General features: G+C 37.7%; 2 protein-coding genes across 2 annotated transcripts in view; one reads left to right on the forward strand and one right to left on the reverse strand.

Moving 5' to 3' along the window:
- Window positions 1-96: 96 nt before the first annotated feature.
- On the reverse strand, window positions 97-1,982 carry LOC148074026 (5-hydroxyisourate hydrolase-like). Its single transcript, XM_087797263.1, has 4 exons — window positions 1,940-1,982; window positions 1,200-1,336; window positions 435-570; window positions 97-362 (listed from the first exon to the last, which is right to left on the reverse strand). Exons 1-4 carry the CDS (start codon window positions 1,970-1,972, stop codon window positions 273-275), a joined length of 396 nt encoding a protein of 131 aa, XP_087653389.1. The 5' UTR covers window positions 1,973-1,982; the 3' UTR covers window positions 97-272.
- Window positions 1,983-10,982: 9,000 nt separating this feature from the next.
- Window positions 10,983-18,884, forward strand: part of cttnbp2 (cortactin binding protein 2) — a 64,679-nt gene continuing 56,777 nt past the window's right edge. The window contains exons 1-2 of the mRNA XM_087797350.1: window positions 10,983-11,244; window positions 18,001-18,108. Of these exons, the coding sequence (XP_087653476.1) occupies window positions 11,161-11,244; window positions 18,001-18,108 (192 nt within the window). The 5' untranslated portion in view covers window positions 10,983-11,160. The remainder of the gene's footprint in view (window positions 11,245-18,000; window positions 18,109-18,884) is intronic.

Genomic DNA, 18,884 nt, shown 5'->3' on the forward strand with positions numbered 1-18,884 from the left:
AGTTAACTAAACATCATCATTTTCCCACTTTCCCTTGGAGCCTCCACGTGTTGACAGAAACATTACATGTAAATGAAAACAAAGTGAAAAGATAAATTATTTTAAATCCGTGTTTTTATTTAACTACAAGAGTACATCTTCATACAATGCGATTCATAACGTTTTCAACAAGCAAATAAGCAATTATTGTTCAAAAAATGAAACACATTTTCAAGTAAGACTAAGATACATAAGTATATAATAAGTAACATTTGTAAAGAACCTGTTGAACCTCAGCTCCCTCTGTAGGTGCTGTAAGAAAAGCGAGTGATCAACAAAGGAAGGTGGAACTTCTGCTCTGAGTCTGTGAAGGAGAAGACGACCTGGAAAATATTGTCATATTTATGTCAGAAAAGAAAACGTTTGGATTATCTGTGATTTTTTAAAAGCCTTACCTCGACATACGGATAGAAACTCGTCTGGCCCAGGCTCTCCCAGTAGGAACCAGTTTCAAACCTTATTTTGTACATTCCAGGCGTGAACTCCTCTCGGCGGATGAGTCCTGGACAACGACCATCTTCGTTCGTGGTCCTGGAGAAATTGAACAATGTGGACAAACTTTCTAAGCCTGGTTAATACACAAAATAAATCCCCTAAAACTGCTGTCAATGCGCTTTGTGACCCTGGTCTAGAAATGCGCTATATAAATAGAGATTATTATTATTATTATTATTATTATTATTATAAAGTCCCAACATTAAATGCATCGACCATTTTAAATATTCTACAATTAATATGTGACATAGTTTACAATGTGATTAATACAGTCAAAGGATAGTTTAAATAAATAGAAGTGTAATCATTTAATAGGAATAATCTATGAGTAACATTGTTACACACTGAACTTACAATAATTATATTATTCTTCTGCATTTTTCTCTTTTTTTACATTTTCTATCTATTTGTTTATTTGTTTTTTATTATCTGTAATGTCTAATTTTGGATTAAAAAAGAAAGTTTGAAAAAGATCAAATTAATATCAATATCTTCAAAAATCCATCCATTTTCACTAAAGAAAAGCACCGAAACAAAAGGTAAATTTGGATTATATTAGTGATTAAAAACAAAAATATTTACATCTAAAATATCTAAATGTAATAGGTTTGTGTGTTTGTGCTCGTGTGTGTGTGTGTGTGTGTCCTGTGTGATCCAAAACATACCCAACAGTCACCATGTTCCAGATGATGAGCTCAGCATCAAGTCGATGCAGACTGAGAGGCATCCTGGCGGCAGGAACACCATCACCGGTGTTCAAAACATGAGTTGTAAGAGGACTGGACTCTGCTGATGCCATAGTCTAGAAGAAACAAATCCGACTCTTGAGTTGTAATGATCACAACACAAGAAATACACAGAGAATCCTTTATTAAAATTTTGGATTTAAAGTCACATTTTAAGGTAAGGTAAAGCTTTTTTGATCCCTCAGGAGGTCTATTTTTTTATATTTTGAGTTGTTTTTGGTTAAAAGATATATTTGTCCTGAAAATGTAATCATGCCTGTCCACAGGTTCGAACTTTGACCCTTGACCGACTCTTGTTTCCTCCCAAAACCATCAGGAACTATAATGCGACTGAACATGTACGGAGAACACAAAAATAATAATTCAGTGACCACTTGTTTTTTTGTTACTTTAGACCCTTTATAATTATTGATCAATCCTCAGGGAATATTGTATTCAAACAGTTTATAGCCAATTTTGAAATGTATTCAATCCCATGTTTTCTTTGCCAAAACTTATTTTATGCAAAAAAAACAATGTGATATTTTAATTTAATGATAATTTGTGAATTCTCATTTAATCATAAAAAAAAAATTACAGATGAAATGAGTGTTCATTGGTTAGATATTGTTGTCTGATTCTAGAATAAAGTAAAAAAATATATATCTTTTTTAAGTTACCTTGTGGTAGGATCCTTCTCTCACGTCTGACATTGTAACTTTAAAAACCTCCTCTACGCTCCCAACACTCTTTCCCAGCTTGCACTGCCCACTGCCTCGGTGTCAAAGGTTGACTCGGGTCCGATGAATCATTAAAACTTGATTTGACCAAACAGCTTGTGATTGAACAAGCAGTTTAGATAAGATAACATGAGTCAGATCTAATTAAAATAAGAGTGGGAAGTTGATCATTCTTTTAAATGTTTAACTCAACAAACACCTTTGTTTTAATAGAGCAGTACAATTTTATTTTTTATGACATTTGTGTCAATGACACATCATTTACAATCTGTTTTAATCCCTTATACTGATCACTAGTCAGTTGTACTTAATACTAAAATATATCTTTCTTAAATGGAAGCCAGTCTCTCCTTTGATTTGACAACAAGAAGCCCAACACGGCTTTTTTACCTGCTAATGTCTAATGTTAGATTTATTTTATTATATTGATTTTTAATATGTTTTTCAATTGCATAAACAAATGTTGTCCTTGCTAACATCCCTAGGGGCCTCTAGGGTACCACTGAGCCGACAACCATATACCGAAATAATGGTGTCCCTCGGCAGCCAATAGGACTTTGTAGCTTCAAATCCCGTGATGAATGTCACATCAAGGGAAGAGTGATTGTGATTAATGTATTTCAATCACTGCTCTGTTTCACCTGTTGAACCTCTGAGTGAATATACAGTCGAAACCAGAAGTTTACAAACACTGTATAAAAAGACGCCTTTTTTGTCATTGTTTGACATGAAATCAAAATAAACGTTTACTCTTTTAGGTCGATTAGGATGACCAAAATATTTCTATTTGCTAAATGCTACAATAATGACAAAGGTAATTCTTTTGACAATTTTTTATTATTTTCTTGAGAGTCATAAGTTTACATACATCATTCGTATTTGGTTCCGTTGCCTTTAAACTGTATGACTTTGTCAAACGTTTTGGATATCATTCCACAAGCTTAGACTTAGACTTAGACTTAGACTGCACTTTATTGATCCCTTTGAGATGACACTCTCAGGGAAATTTCTGTTTTCCAGTAGCACAGAAGGAATAGAGAAAAACCAAAAAGCACACAGAAGAGGACGATAGCATTAGCTTCTCACAATAGTTAGCAGGAACTTTGGCCCATTCCTCCTGACAGAACTGGTATAACTGAGCCAAGTTTGTAGACCGTCCTGCTCACACATCCCTTTTTAACTCTGCCCATCTATTTCACTGGGGTTAAGGTCAAGGCTTTGTGATGTTCGCTCTAAAACACTGACTTTGTTATCCTTAAGCAACTCTGTAACCAGTTCGGCTGTAGGCTTCGCTCATTGTCCATTTGGAAGAGACCTATTTGAGCCAAAGCTTCAACTTCCTGGCTGATGTCTGGAGATGTTGCTTCAGTATTTCCACATAATGTTCTTTTTGTGAAGTGCACCAGTCCCTCCTGCAGCAAAACAACCCCACAACATGATGCTGCCACCCCCGCATTTCACAGTGGTGATGGCCAAACGGTCCTATTTTTGTTTCGTCAGACCACGGGACATGTCTCCAAAAATGAAGATCTTTGTCAATGTGTGCATTTGGTTTTCCTCCTGGCAGAGTCACGCCGGTACAGTCCTCGTTTCACTGTGGATCCTGACTCACTCTTACCAGCTTCAGGGTCTTCATTAGATCTTCTGCTGTTGTTCTTGGGTTGATTTGAACACTTCGGACCAAAACATGTTCATCTCTGGGACACAGAACCGTCTCCTTCCTGAGCGATATGATGGACATTTCCATGGTGTTTCTTCTTATAATAGTCTGACCAGATGAACGTGGCTCCTATAAATTGCACCCAAGGATGAACCAGACTTATGCAAGTCCATAATCCTCTTCAGAAGCTTCCAATGACATGAGATCATCGTCTTGGCTTTCTTAAATTGTTTAAAGGCACGGTAAACTTAGTGTATGTAAACTTGTGACTTTCAAGAAAATTGTAAAATAAATGTCTGAATAATTATCTTTGTCATTATTCTGGCATTTAACAAATATAAATAATTTTGGTTATCCTAATTGACCTAAAACAGGAAACTTTTTTTTATTTCATGTCAAACAATGACAAAAAAAATGTGTAAATTTCTGGTTTCAACTGTAGTTGGATCTGGATTTATTCAGGATTTTAATGCATTTTTTCAGCGCTCCGATCTATCTAGTCATTAAAAAAAGGTTGCCAGATTAAGGCTGTGAATAAAATGCATAAAAAAGCTGGCGCTTCTGGGTCTCTGCACACACTCTCACACACACTCACACACACTCACATACACTCACACACACTAACACACACTCACATACACACACATACCTCATCTTCTCTCCCTCCTTACTCTCCTCTGTATCTTCTCCCCCCACTTGAGCTTGTTTACCTGTGTTTTATGTACATCTGCAATCAGGCCTGATCAGTCGTGAAGGAGACTGGAGCCTGGTCCTTTCAAGGTTTCTGCCTCCTAGAAGCAGTTCTTCCTTGCCAAAGTGATGTTGTAATCATAGGCTCTTGGCAGGGAACTAGAGCTGCACTGGTAGCATAGAGCAAGTTTAAACCAACAATGTAAATAATAAACCATGAATCCACAGATTAAATCTTTGTAAATAATACAAAGATTACTCACTTATACACAGATGAATGGAGGCTGTGCAGCTCTGGTCCTATCAGGCCCAATATTTAATGAACCACAACAACAACTAAGCTTAATTAAGATATCAATGAAGAATTGTTGTTGGACAAAGATACCTCACCACAGGATTTTTTTTATCACTGTTGGTTACTTGTGAAGGTATGCTAATAAAACATTTAAAAAATATATATATATTTTTAATTTGTAGCCTTTTAAATTAAATAAAAAAGTTTTATATTTTTTAAATTCAATCACTACTAAACACATTCAGACTTTCATTAAAGAAATTATAAAATTAAATAACATAACATACATAAAAATAATAATTCAATTCTAAAACATACAACAACATTTCAATAAAAAATACAACATTCGAAATAAAATTAAAGTTAACCATTCAATACTCTGATAGCTTGATAACCTGTGACCTTGGTAAGAGAATAAACGGTAGAAAATGAATGAATGATTAGCTGCAGGAAAAACAATAAACTGGTTAAACAAAACAAAACAAAAAAAGAAAAATGCATAAAAAATAAAAAATAAATCCTGAATATATCCAGATGCAACTATATTTATTTTTTCAGATTATTTTTTATTATTATATTATGTGTGGTTGAATAAGAATGCTGAAATGTATGGCTGTGATTGAAGTTGGGCAGATCGGCTACTGAGATGGAAAAAGAAATGACAAAAATTAAAAATGACTTTATTTTGAAGCACTAGGTCAACTTTATTAAGTTCAAGCTCAAGTCCTTTATTTGTCAAATATAGATGTAAGCAAGACATGCAGCAAACATACATGACATTTTAGTCCTCTTAGACCCACGATGCAAAACATGAAGTAGACAATGAAAGGACATTAAAAATAAATGTAATGATAATAATCAACAAAATGAAATAAATAATCAACAATACGCAAATAATTAACTAATAAAAAGAATATCAAATATTATTTATGTTATTCATATTAGTGATCATAAATGAGAATGACATCCTGACACTTCAGTTATAAAATAACACGGTAGGTTTATATTCCATTATATTATATTTCAATTAATCAATTACAATAACTGTAGTTACACTGATTGACCACAAGTCGGCAACAAACTATCATAAAAACACGTTTTCATCGGTTCTTTTAACACGAAGAGGAAACTGTCGAAAAAAAATCATGTTTTCAATGATTTTGTCTTCATTTTCCCCATTTTGAACCTAATCGTTTAGAGTATTGTGATGATCTATCGTATAGTCATGCAAACAAGTTTGTGTCAATATAATCCGATTTTCTCAATTTTATATTGAAAGAAAAAAAGAACTATAAAAAAAATGTCATCTCTTGTTTCTCCTTCAATCTTCATCTTCAGTTTCTGTCTCAGTTTTGTTTTTCACGAAAGAAAAGTCTGAGCAACCTCTTTGATTTAGCTTTGCCTGGTTCGGAGTTGACTTCACACTTAAAGAAAAGTGGCTCGCCTACATTCCTCAGTGATTGACAGCTTGTGTGTAGTCAGTGGAAGTGTGTAGTCAATGGAAGTGTGTAGTCAATGGAAGTGTGTCACCATGGCTGTGTTGACTTTGCCTTCAGGTCACAAAGCTCATGTGTGTTGGTTCGCTCGCAGGGCAGCGAACGGAAATAAACAACCAGAACATTAAAGAGTGAAGACGGAGAATCCTTGAATGGTGGATTAAACGAGACATGCTTTACAGGAATACACATCCGAAAGTATAAAGTACACACTTCGCAACTCAAGTATTCTTTCCTGAGCACTACATTTAAAATGTCGTAACGTTGAATTTGTTGTTTTTAATTATTGAATTAAATCAATTGTATATTGAAAGGTTGATGTTATTTTATTGAATAATTGGATTTGATTTTTGATTTGAATAATTCAATAAATAAAAAAGAAAGCGGGTTGTTTTTTTTTTACGCATAGAGTTTGAAATTCTTGTTGCATTAAGTCAAAAATAACATTTATAGATTCAATATTCTTTAAGTCTCTCATTTTAAATTCAATATTAAAAAAAATCAAAGCCTTTCAAATTCAATATAAATGATACAGTGCCCAGCTACTTGAATGTTCAGCCAATCAGGTGATGCATAAACGATCATGTGACGACATGGAAGCGCTCAATCAAAAAGATCCCGACGATGTTTAAACTTAGTTTTAACTTCAGAGTTTAAAACATCTTATATTACATCTCACGAATAATCACTTGTTTCTGACGTCAAACAATTATTAAATTCAATTATAAGATTTTTTTAATTTTTTTTTTAAAATACAAAATGTTTAATTTAATCATTTAATATTGTAATGGAACTGATCTACTTCCATATTGAAGGAACATAAAAATCCAGCATTATTCTCTCCCTTATGTCCATTTTTTACCGATATAATCATCTAAATTCAAATCTTAGGTCAAATAATAGTAAGAGACTCTGATGATTGCACTGGAGAAAAGATTTAACAGTCTGGACTTAATCCAAAAACAACCAACGGAAAATTCCATTGAGAGCTCAAGTCATGTTTTTGGCGGTGGAAGCAAAGTATCGGGGTCGTGACCCCGCCTTGCTACCGGTCTGACTGCATGGTTGGAGTGAAGGAAATAGCAGCTCAGTAAGCAGCACCTGCCTACTGTCCACGGCGCTCATCTCTCACGGAAGAAATCCTCGCTCCGGCATTCCTCTCGATTCCGAAGGCGGAGAAGATTCCTCATGCCGACGTTTAATGCGACAAGGACGTGCTTGTGATTCCTGAGATCGTTCAGAACAAGGGCGTCACGGTGGAGGATGAAAAAGACAAACAAATGGACACGGAGCTACGCATTGTTCATCTCCGAGTGTCACAGTAGTGTCGGATTGTGTGTCGCATTCGTCACACCGAGTGAGTCCATGCAAAAACAAACATATCACATAAGTGTAAGATAAATCAAGGGTCTCCTAATCCACATGACTCAGATGCCTCCCCGGAACTCAATCAGAGGAAGAGAAAGGGGGCAAAAAAAACCATAAAAATGTATATAAATCCAATATTTTCAATTAAACATATGAATCCTATGGCAAGTCTGGGATATATATAGTATTTTTTTTAATCTAGTCAAGAAAAAGGGATAAAGGGGGGACAGGAGACCCCCCTGAAAACTCAAATTTGTCAAATTTTGATCTAATATACACCATATATATAAGATACTAAGTAAAGGTTTTTAAAGTAGCTGTTATTAATTGTAGGGGGGGGATTTTAATGTTATTTCAAACATACATATATATTAGAGACAAAGTAAGGAAGATTTCCAGAACTTAGTTTTATCTGATTAACTGTAAGGGGCGGAAAGGGGGGCAAAAGAAAATGAAAATTCATATAAATCCATTTTTTTTAATGAAAAAATGAAGCATGTTCTTCTCAGAGAAGGTTTTAGGAGGGGGGGGGGCATCTTGATCTGGTCAAGAGAAAGGGGGACAGAAGACCCTCATGAAACAAAACAAAAAACGTGTCCTGTTTTGATTCAATTTGACAAATTCTATTTAGTTGTCTTTTATAGTTTTCTTGAATTTCTTCTTGATCGTCAGCCTTGATGAACGGAGCTCTGTTTCAGACGTTGGCGTCTCTCCTCCTCCTACGATCCTCTCGATTCAAGTGACTGTCTCGGCTCTTCGTGTCTCTGGCTGTGAATCTTCTGCCAGGATCTGAGATCCGATCGTTCCTCCACTGACACATCGATTCCACACAGAGGCCTAAGTGACGGAGCGCTGAACACCCGGCTGCCCCCTCGCTCCAGCAGACATCTGCGGGGAGGAAGAGGCTTCCGAGCTGCCGGGAGACGCAACAATGATCCGTGTCACGACGAGCCAAGTCGATTGAAAGGAGTGTTGGAGATTCAGGAAATGAGAACTCAAGTCTAACCAGACATGATGAGCAGAGTTGGTTGTTCAAGCCAATGGGTTTTTGTTTAAAAAAAAAAGAAGGTAAAATTGCATTAAAGCTGTGAGAGTGTCACAGTACATGTAAATCGTGCCGCATATGACCTACATTTTAATAACCTCGTTCTGGGTGACCAAGCTGGATCAGCGTCTGTTAATCCCACATGTGTGGTTTGAGTCCCTTCGTGGTTCTGCTGGGCTGAGATAACTGAGCCATGAAAGAGAGACTAGTCTTAGTCAACGGGCCTGTTTCCTGCGGAGCCTGTAGAAAATCAAAGCTACATCTACAGTGGATTTGATTCTGAGTTACTCATTTATTGTACATTTATTCAAATGTTTTCTTGTCTTACATTTCGAACTTTAAATATAGGTTTATCATTTATTTTGAGATGTATACAATTTAGTTTATGATCTTTAAATATACACTTGGTTACAGAGTGGTAGATTTAAGAAAAACCTCAGAATGAATGTAGTTGTTGGTGTTTTTTTAATTAAAATGTAGCTTGTTAGCTTATTAAATACAAAATATTTTAATTAATATCAAGTCCTCAATTGAGATGTACCAAATTAAGATCCTGACTTTTTAAATATAACATTTGTTACAGGGTGGTAGATTTGAAAGAAAGTGGTCCTCTAAAAAGCTATCAAGTAAATAACAAACAATAAATAAAAAAATACATTTTAACATTACAGTTAAAAAAAAGATTTGTATTTACAGTTTCTTTAATATTTTATGGTAAGGTTTAGTTAAACAAATAATGTATAACTACCAAAAACAACATAAGAAAAACAATGTTACAAAATAAATAATACAAATTATGTGGGTCTGTAGTCCAAGTTTATATGTGTGTGTGTGTGTGTGTGTGTGTGTGTGTGTGTGTGTGTGTGTGTGTGTGTGTGTGTTACAGGGTGGTACATTTACGAAAAACAACTGCACAAAACAGGTTTGTATTTACAGTTGTATCTTGCGTGGTAGAGTTGCTTTTTTACAAACAATTTTTACAATCAAAAACAACACAAGAATCATATCAAATTCATGTGTTTGTTTTTTGTTTATTTAATGTAACTCAGAGTAATCTGTTCCTTTTTAGAGTTATAGACAACAATGTATGTTCATTTTAATGTAGAGACTGGAGCTCAGTTGTCTCCATCGTCGTCCAAAAGAACATAAAATATAGACTTATTTAAGTTATTTTACAACAATCCCTGTTGTCCAGGCTTCAATACCAGATGGACATTAGAGACGAGCAGTATGGAGGTATTTGGATGTTTTTTATTGTGTATTTTCGGAGGAAGAAAAAGACAACTTAGCATCAGTCGCTACATTTCTTCGATCCTTAAAACTCTTCACTGGCTTCCAGTTTCTTTCAGGATCGACTTTAAAATTCTGGTTCTTACTTTCAGATCTATTCATGGTCAGACCTTCCATCAGTGACCTGATCCAGACTTACACCCCAGCTCGGGCTCTGAGGTCTGCGGATCAGAATCTACTGATGGTTCCTGAACACGGTTCAGGACCAGAGGAGAGAAATCTTTTCAGGCTGTTGCTCCTAAGCTTTGGAACGATCTTCTGTGTTTGATGATCTACTGACTCTTTTAAGAAACATCTTAAGACGTTTCTATTTGTTCAGGCTTTTCCTTGATTTTCTGGAACTCCTGTTGTGTTATCAGTTTTTTCTTGCCCTTTAAAGTATATACTTTATTGAATATTGTTTTGATTGTTTAAGTGCTTTGTGACCCTGGTCTGGAAAAGCGCTATACAAATAAAAATTACTTACTTACTTACTTACTTACTTACATTAGCATGGACATACATTTTTGTCAATAACTAGCGATGGAAATAATCCCAACCCTTAGTCGAAATGAGGGTGAATAGAAGTTAAGTAGTAAGTAAGTAAGTAAGTAAGTAATATTTATTTATATAGCGCTTTTCGAGACCAGGGTCACAAAGCGCTTAAACAATCAAAACAATACTCAAAAAAGTACATACTTTAAAGATCAAGATAATACTGAGAACAACACAGGAGTTCCAGAAAATCAAGGAAAAGCCTGAACAAATAGAAACGTCTTAAGATGTTTCTTAAAGGAGTCAGTAGATCCATCAAGCTCAAAGAGAGTGGTAGTATGTAGTAATTAAAATAAAAGTTAAATGTTTTGGTAAACATGTAAGATTAATGATAACATTGCATTTTGACATTTTCAATTGAGCGGAAATAAATATAAATTATTCTCCAAGTTAACTCAGACGGATATAAACAACATTTTTTAGGGTTATTTTTGACGGTCAGTAGGAAGTTGTAAACTTGTCCAGAGCGACCATCGCGGCTGTCAATCAAACAGTGGTCGCACCGGCGCTTCGCATCTGGATCTCCTGCGTCACGCCCACCGCTGCGCCCGCCCCCCCCCCTCTCTCTCTGCAGCCGCACTCGCTCGACACACGGGAGTCTCGGCGTCGGTGTCCACAAGTGCTCTCGTTTTTTTTTTCTCCGTCCTCCTCAAATCCTAGCAAAAAACCTCGGATCATTTCTCCTCCTCCATGGCCGTCAGAGGCGAGCCTCGGGTGCAGCAGCGCGAGGGTTAAAGCGCGCCGGATGCGCCCTCGCTCCCGCAGAACCGCTACAGTACGAAGATGGCGTCGGAGGGAGCCAGCGGAGAGCAGCCTCCTCCTCCGGTGCAGACACTGGCCGCCGCCGTGCTGGGAAGTGTCGACGCGGTGAGTACCGACGTAAGAGGAAAAAATGGGGTCTCGGTCTGAGGTGTCGTGTCGCCGCCGGAGAAACTCGATGCGCATCTATTACAAACAACGAAGCAACAGCGGGAGCATCGCGAGATCTGCGGGAGAAAAACAAGGTTTTCTAAGGAGGTTTAGGGGGTGAATGAAAGTCCTTCAGGGTTCTCCTCGGAGGAGCCACAGCCGTGTCATGTGTAGGTCTCAGCGAGGGTTCTTTTGTCCTGAACATCCACAGCTGTTGATGGAAGGAATCAGGTCATTTGTTCCAGCAATTTTCCTTTTTTCTTTAAAATTCCATCTAATAAAAGCTTTATTCATGTTGCAAATGGAGAGGACAGTCTGCTGTTTATAGAGCTAGTCTGCAATGCATCTCCATTGTGAGTATGACTAAGTGGTATATTGAGGAAAACAATGGTTGTCTCCTACAAACCATCCTCGCCAGAACCCTTCAGCACTTTACAGTATTGGCAAGAATCTGGCGATACCTTACATATCATGATACAGAGGGAATGATTCCATATATTGTCATATACTGCAATCTGCGATATATTGTGAAACTGTAGTAAAAAGGAAAGTAGTCAACAATCTGGCGATCCGATACATATAACATTACGATACGTTGTGTCGCAGTACTGTAGTAACATGGATATATTTGTAGTATTGTCGAGTACTTAACCCCTGTGCTGCAGAATATACAGACCACACGACTCTTGATGGAGTCGTTACTGTTTTCATTTGTTCGAGACTAAAATATGTCCAAACGTCAGCTTCAAAAGCGGCAGTCGACTGTATCCTCTTGTCCCCAGTCGTTGCCGAGATTTCATTTTCCTTTAGCGGTGGAGGCCGTAATGACTGCTGCCGTCTAGCGTCCGGAAGTTTAATAGCAACACAAAAATGAACAAACTGGTAATATTTTCAATAATTGTAAAACTGTGGTAATATTTGCATGTTAATTGTAAACAAGAAGAATACAGTGCTGTTGAATATTGATAAAGAATTGTCAGAAAAAAATAACTTGATATTTTAGTGTATCGATACAGACATTTATTGAAAACGTGAAATGCCGAAACCATGCACAATTTTTTTTTACAAGTTGAGCATGACGGTGATACAAGTCTGTATCCTCTTATCCTCAGTCATCCCTGGGATTCAGCAGGATTTCATTGTTCCTTTAGCTGCGGAGGACGTAATGACTGCTGCCTTTTAGCGGCTGTAAGTTTAACTGAAACACAAACATGTTGCGACAGTTTGCACAGTAATTGTTAACAGAAAGATGTTATATTTAATTTAAATGTAAAGTAGAAAAGTAGAAAAAAATGATCGATACAGTGAGGTTTACTATCCATACTGTATCATGAAAAAAGTATCACGATATAGGGTAGTGTGAACTTCTTGTTGGCCCAGAACTCTTTGTTAACGCACACTTCTGTGTAAATTATCCCACTTGCCCTTTAACAAGTTGGATCGTCTGCACTCGGGTTCCCCCCCCCGTGCAAATTGATCAGCCACTTGCCAGCGGGAGGTCAAGGAGCCTTTGACCTTTTGCTTATAGCCAATACCTGTTGTGGTCCGTGTCGCAGGAATAGCCTTTTTTGGTCGGTGGTGGGTTTCGGCCTCTGCTGGATGGGAATTCGTCCATCAGTCCCAAACAGATTTGCGGGACATCGGAAGAGGTGCTAAATGATTGCAAGAGCCGGGTGGGTGGTAGTGTGGGTGGGCTCGAGTGGTGAGATGGTAGCAAGAAGAGCTGTGGGGGTGGTTCGAGGGCAGCATGGTCGCAGGAAAAGAAAAAAAGGGGCCAAGTGAGGGGCTGGTTCACCAGACACCTTTCTAAATAGGTCTTAATTTCAGTGACTCAGCTGACACAGCTGGGAGTATCATGTCAGCTCGGCCTCCTTTTTTTTTTCCCGAGCTCCCTCGCAAGTGCCTGGAGGTTACTCTTACATGTAGCGGTGTGCTGAACAGGTGCTCCAGAGGCACGGATTCCACTTTCCTGAACTCTGCCAAGACACTCTCTATACTGACAAAAGTGGACTTCCGTCTCCATGCCCTCCCACTTTGCCCCCCCGCGACCCCCCACACACCACCACGCTCATGCCTGCCGTGGTTAAATAAAGCTCTTTGCTCACCCCTGTCTCTGTTGTTGGCCGAAGGAGGGGGAAGTTTTTTGTTTGTGGGGGGCTCTCGAGGGTTCGATCCAGAGCGGGGTCAGAGATCAATTGAACCCCCGCCCACACGTTTTAGTAAAAGTGAAGTGAATTCACTTCCAGTTATTAAGTGTCTTCTCTAGTTTTTATGAATTTTAGACGCGTGTCGATGGCTTTAATTGAGTCATCGTTTTAATAGTCTTGGTTTTGTTTCAAATGGACAGCACTGCAACATGAATGTAATTATGTCGTAATATAAGCTCTATGCTTCTAATGGAAATAGATAAAAGGCGATATGACTGCGAAACTATTACCATTTTACATAAATAGACTGAATTTATTTTTTATCGTTCAAGAGTTTCGCCCCGGCGTTACAGTGGGGTCATCCAAAATCTTTCAATTATTCATGACACGGCATATGCTCAATGCCTTCCAGAGTCTTTCCATTACCGTTCAGCATACATTTTTGATATAGAACTATAAAAGGTTTTGGGACTTTGCAGTATGGCCCCATTTTTAGATCTTAGTCAATTTCTTTTTGTATGTGCTTGAATTGAAACATTGGTACATATTGGTATATCCTGTATTCTAACCTGTTATCATGTGCATGCATTTGAAGTTGAAAATAGTGCAACAAATAAGCAAGTGTGTATGATATGGTGTCCTGGACAAACCTGTTTGGGGCGGAGCGTTGTGCAGACAATCGCACCTTTGTGAGTTTAATGTCAATTTAGATTTTGAATCATCACAATAGCTTAATGTTGTGTGCTGATTTTTGTTGGTCTGTCTGCAGATTTGTTGATAATGAGACAAATAAAATGGGTTTTAAAGGCAGCTGGTATTCTGGATCACCATTTTAATCCAAGAACCTTTTGAGGGATTTTCACTGACTTTGTATCGTTTTGCTTTTACCAGAGTGGGAGCTGCATTGCGGTGCCTTGTTCAGGACAATTGGCAATTGCTTGCGGTACAAAACTGTGTTTTATTGAAATAGCTTAAGGTGCTTCCAAAGAAGATTTTCTAAAGGCTTCTGAACTCAAGAAACACAACAAGCTTTTCAATTTGTGTCATGATCCACCAGCTCGAGTAACTAGCATTTTCTACTAGTAGCAGAAGCCACTTATATAAATAAAGCTCAGAGTAAAGATGTAATAACCCTTGTGTTATCTAATGGTCAAGGTGATCCGATTGCCTGAAAACAAACGTGTTTGTGGTATCCCTTGTGCTGTCTCTGGGTCAAGGTGATCGACCTCCACCACAGTATGTATTTCTGGAAGCCAGGGAGGTCGTTCACCTTGACCCAGAGATAACACAAGGGTTAACTGGCTGTTGCTTACTTATGGGTGTAAAATAAACAAAGGACATTAATAAAGTAAGTAAGTAAGTAAGTAAAGGTTATTTGTAGAGCGCGTTTCCAGACCAGGATCAGAAAGCGCTTCAACAATACACAAAATGCACAAATACTTTAAAAGGCCAAGACACATAAGACAAACACAGGAGGCCCAGAAAATTAAGAAAATGCCTGGACAAATAAGAAAGTCTTAAGATGTTTCTTGAAGGAGTCAGTAGATCATCAAACACAGAGGAAGATGGTTCCAAAGGAGCAACAGCCTGGAAGGATTTCTCTCCTCTGGTCCTGAACCGTGTTCAGGAACCATCACTAGATTCTGATCCACAGAACTAAAATATTGATGTATGTGGATGTTTCAAGCGTCCCTTTGGACATGCATTTTGCCTATAACTCCAAAAACACACAGCACACTGAGAATAACCCCAACCCCTAAAAATGAGATTTTAATTTGGGGTGAACTATCACTTTAACACCTCTTGCTACTTATCATATTAAAATGTTCAATGTCCACACTCGGCTCCCCTCACTAAGGTTTCTCCATAGAATATCTTCTGTCTAATTTGTAAAAGAGCCTCGATCTTTGTGAGGCTTACAGGCTTAAGTGGGTTGGACACAGTGGGAGAACTTGCACAGAGCAAGCACTTCCTTTCCCTCGTGGCTCGGAGTGAAATGACAGAGGCTTTATTAAGTGGACCGAGGGGTAACAGTGAGTCTCTGAATGCCAGCCAGGCTTTGCGTGCCTTTGGCGCAACAGTACACGGCTCGTGGAACAAATTAGTGTTCACTTCCCTTACCTGCTCACTATGCAGAAATGCCTTTGGAGATCTATTCTTTCTGGCCATCCAACCCTTTTCCTTCAGTTAACAGTTGTTTAAATGTTGCAAGCAAATATTTTCTTTAACAGTTGTTGTCTTCGGTCACTCGCATATCTTCGAGTTATCAGAGCTTCAACATGTTTGTGGTTGATGTGAGTATCCTTAGACCTTTAAGGATTTCAAACCCTCCATCTTTCAAAGTCACTCTTCTATGTTAACATCGTTATAATAATGATGAATAAAGTCCAGAGTAAAGATAATCCTAAAGTTAAGTCTTAATATTTACACTTTTCTACAAGGAGTCTTTAATCTTTTCATTCAATCCCCAATTCCCGTACACTCTTTTAAACTTTGGCAAAGTAACACAAAGTATGTCCTTATCCAAAAGAATGTTTTCCAAACTGTTTGTGAAGGTTATCTTTACAGGAACAAACTGGTTTCATTTTATCCAATGTTAGCTGTGGTTGTGTTCCCTGACAGTGTGAGTAGACCTACTTAAATGTCTGCACGGGGAGCTCTTACACAGAATGGTTCACTCTTTGGGATCCTTTGGTTGGGAGCCTTTAGTTGTAATGGGGGGGGGGGGGGGTTCACACCAAAACGAAAATTTTGACCCCAAACTTTATCCACTTCGGGGAAAGGACTCTTAGAATCAATTTTTTTTATTTTCCAACTTTTTCAATTCACTACAGTCACGCCATCACGTCACTACTAGCATAAAATCTAACATAAAAGTGAATTACCAGGAAAATAAAAAGTAATAAAAATTCAAATGCGATACCAACAGTCTAACTGACATCTTTTCTCAAGATACCGCCTCTTACAGTACTGTACAGTCCTCGTGATACTGGCAACAGCAAATTACTAGGTCAACTTACGGGTTTAAAGTTTGCCCGGTCGTCAGTGAAAAAGTGTAAAACGAAGGGGAATTGACCATTTTAGGTCAAATCCACAAACGCGTTTACAACGAAAAATGCTATAGAATTGTCCTGATGAATTACAAAGTTGACGACTAGTGCCAAGATGGTTCTCTAGGGACAGTCCTCCAATTAATAAAGAGTGACAAGGGAGGTGAATTTTTTCTTTAATGTCTTAATTAGAAAAACGAATGGTTACCAAATCCATTGTCCAATCCCCTGTGTCTCATACAATTAAAGTTAATGGAAAATTCTATTTGGTACATTTTTCTGCAATATTTTACCATGGTATTAATACTTTTCAAAACTCCAAAGCCACAACCCTAATACCACCTAGATGGGAATATAATTCTTCTTACCTTTAAGCTACTTTTTCATGATCGTACCACAAATTTGCCTCTAAAACCTTTTTCAAATGTTTTTTTGATGTACCATTTTGTTGACACTTACACTATGAATACTTCCAGACGTAAAACACTGAGCACGGAATTGACATCACTTATGAAAGCAACTTTTTAAATTATATTTTGAAAAATACTTTATTGTATACTTTCTGTAACTTTCCAATCCTTTTTACATTCATCATCTCTATTAATTGCAATATCGTCCACACAAATGACTCATCTTTGCAGGCCTGATTTAAACTGAACTGTACCGACTAAAATGTATTGGCTGTTTTTCAAGTTGTGATCCTGCAGTCATTGACTCAAGTCTTGGGTGTGAAAGGGTGTAAAAACGGCCGCTCACCCCCCAATTAAAGTCATTCAGACCAGGGCGGTGCCTAATGTTGTGGCCAAATGTAATTGGAGAGGTTTTGCTTTGAGGTAAGAAGAGACTTCAGGAGTGATGCTGCCTTGTGTGTATTATATACACATTATATATATAATATATTATATATTATTCACAAGCTTTGGTAGTTAGAGTTCCCCCGATAAGTTATAGATCTTTAAAAAGTATAAAAATGCTTTAAATTCATGAATCTAAAAATACTACCCTCATTGGTATTTTAATGCATTTAATTATAAAAATCAAGGATTTTTTTTATTATAAATAAGTATTTTAAAAAATAAATGATTAACAGGAATTAACAAATGCCTAATATTTGGTAGAATGTATGTATTTTCTTTTCTTCATTGACTCTTGTTTTTTTTATTTCTTACAGTCAGAAAAGTTATGTTTTATTAAAAAAAAGTTGTCATTATTTATTTTAAATTGAATTAAAAAGTCTGGATTTAAATTGCCTTAAGCTGTTGGAACACTGTAAACTCTGTTTGCAACAAGTACACAGCAGCACATAGTTTTTACTGCTCGCTTTCCTCCTCTTTAACAACACTTAACCAGTTGCCTGTGGTCAAAGCTCAAAGGTAACCTGAATAAGAAATAGTTTCTAGCCTCAAAAAAGCCTCCAGTGTTCTCTGAAGTTATTATTTTACTCCTCGTGGCTACAGTGAAGACATTCCTTAGGTTCGTTAATCAATTGTAATATTTATTGTTATGTGTCTTTGCAGAAATGTGAGTTTAACATGGATAACCTGAGCAAGCCGGAGCTGCTGACCCTGCTGAGCATCATGGAGGGCGAGCTGGAGGCTCGTGACCTGGTCATCGAAGCCCTCAGGGTAAGTCCCCCCGATTTGCTGGAAACCATCGATGCGTTTGTGGGATGAAATGGGACACCGGTCTCTCCAGAGAAGCCTATGAACTTGAGAGGAGATGAGGATGAGCTGGAATCGCTCCTCACCGTTGTCTTTGTGTAGCTTATGAAAGATGAAATGAATGCTTTGATAAAATCTACACTTGCACCTGTCGCTGAACAGATCAGCTTTATTGTTCTCCTGGATGGTGACTGGTGGAGAGTGGCCAGGTTGTTACATTAGTTAGAAGCTTACTGGACGTTTGGTGAGCAGGTTTTTGGCTTGAGAACATAACCATGGATTTGAAGGATCATGAACATGATGACGCAACTACTGGACCTGACTGTGAAAATCTTTTGTTGGATGTGTGGCTGCCTTTTTCAAACGTGTTCCGCAATATTTCAGATGCAGTACGAACTTTTATCCTGAGGGAGGATGAACAAGTGATCCGCAGTCTTTTAGAGGGTTGTATTGGCAAGTACCTGGTGATATAATACGTGTCACAATACAGGGGCAATGATAGGATATATTGCGATAGATTCTAATACTGTAGTAACAAGGATATACTTGTAGTATTAGTATTGTCGAGTACTTGACTCTGGTGTTGCAGAATTTCCAGACCACATGACTCTGGACGAAGTTGTAACTGGTTTCATATGTCCAAACATCAGCTTTAAAAGTTGAATTTAAAAATCCACTGTATCCTCTCGTCCTCAGTCATCGCCAGGATATGGCAGGATTTCATTGTTTCTTTAGTAGTG

Source organism: Callionymus lyra, chromosome 8 (genome assembly GCF_982586985.1).
Source record: "Callionymus lyra chromosome 8, fCalLyr1.hap1.1, whole genome shotgun sequence".
Taxonomy (NCBI): domain Eukaryota; kingdom Metazoa; phylum Chordata; class Actinopteri; order Syngnathiformes; family Callionymidae; genus Callionymus; species Callionymus lyra.

Coding starts and splice junctions, on each gene's coding strand:
- LOC148074026 (XM_087797263.1), bottom strand. CDS start 1,972: ATGTCAGACGTGAGAGAAGGATCCTACCACAAG. Junction 1,337..1,939: donor GAGAAGGATCCTACCACAAG/GTAACTTAAAAA, acceptor TGTTTCTTCTAG/ACTATGGCATCAGCAGAGTC. Junction 363..434: donor GTTTCTATCCGTATGTCGAG/GTAAGGCTTTTA, acceptor AATATTTTCCAG/GTCGTCTTCTCCTTCACAGA.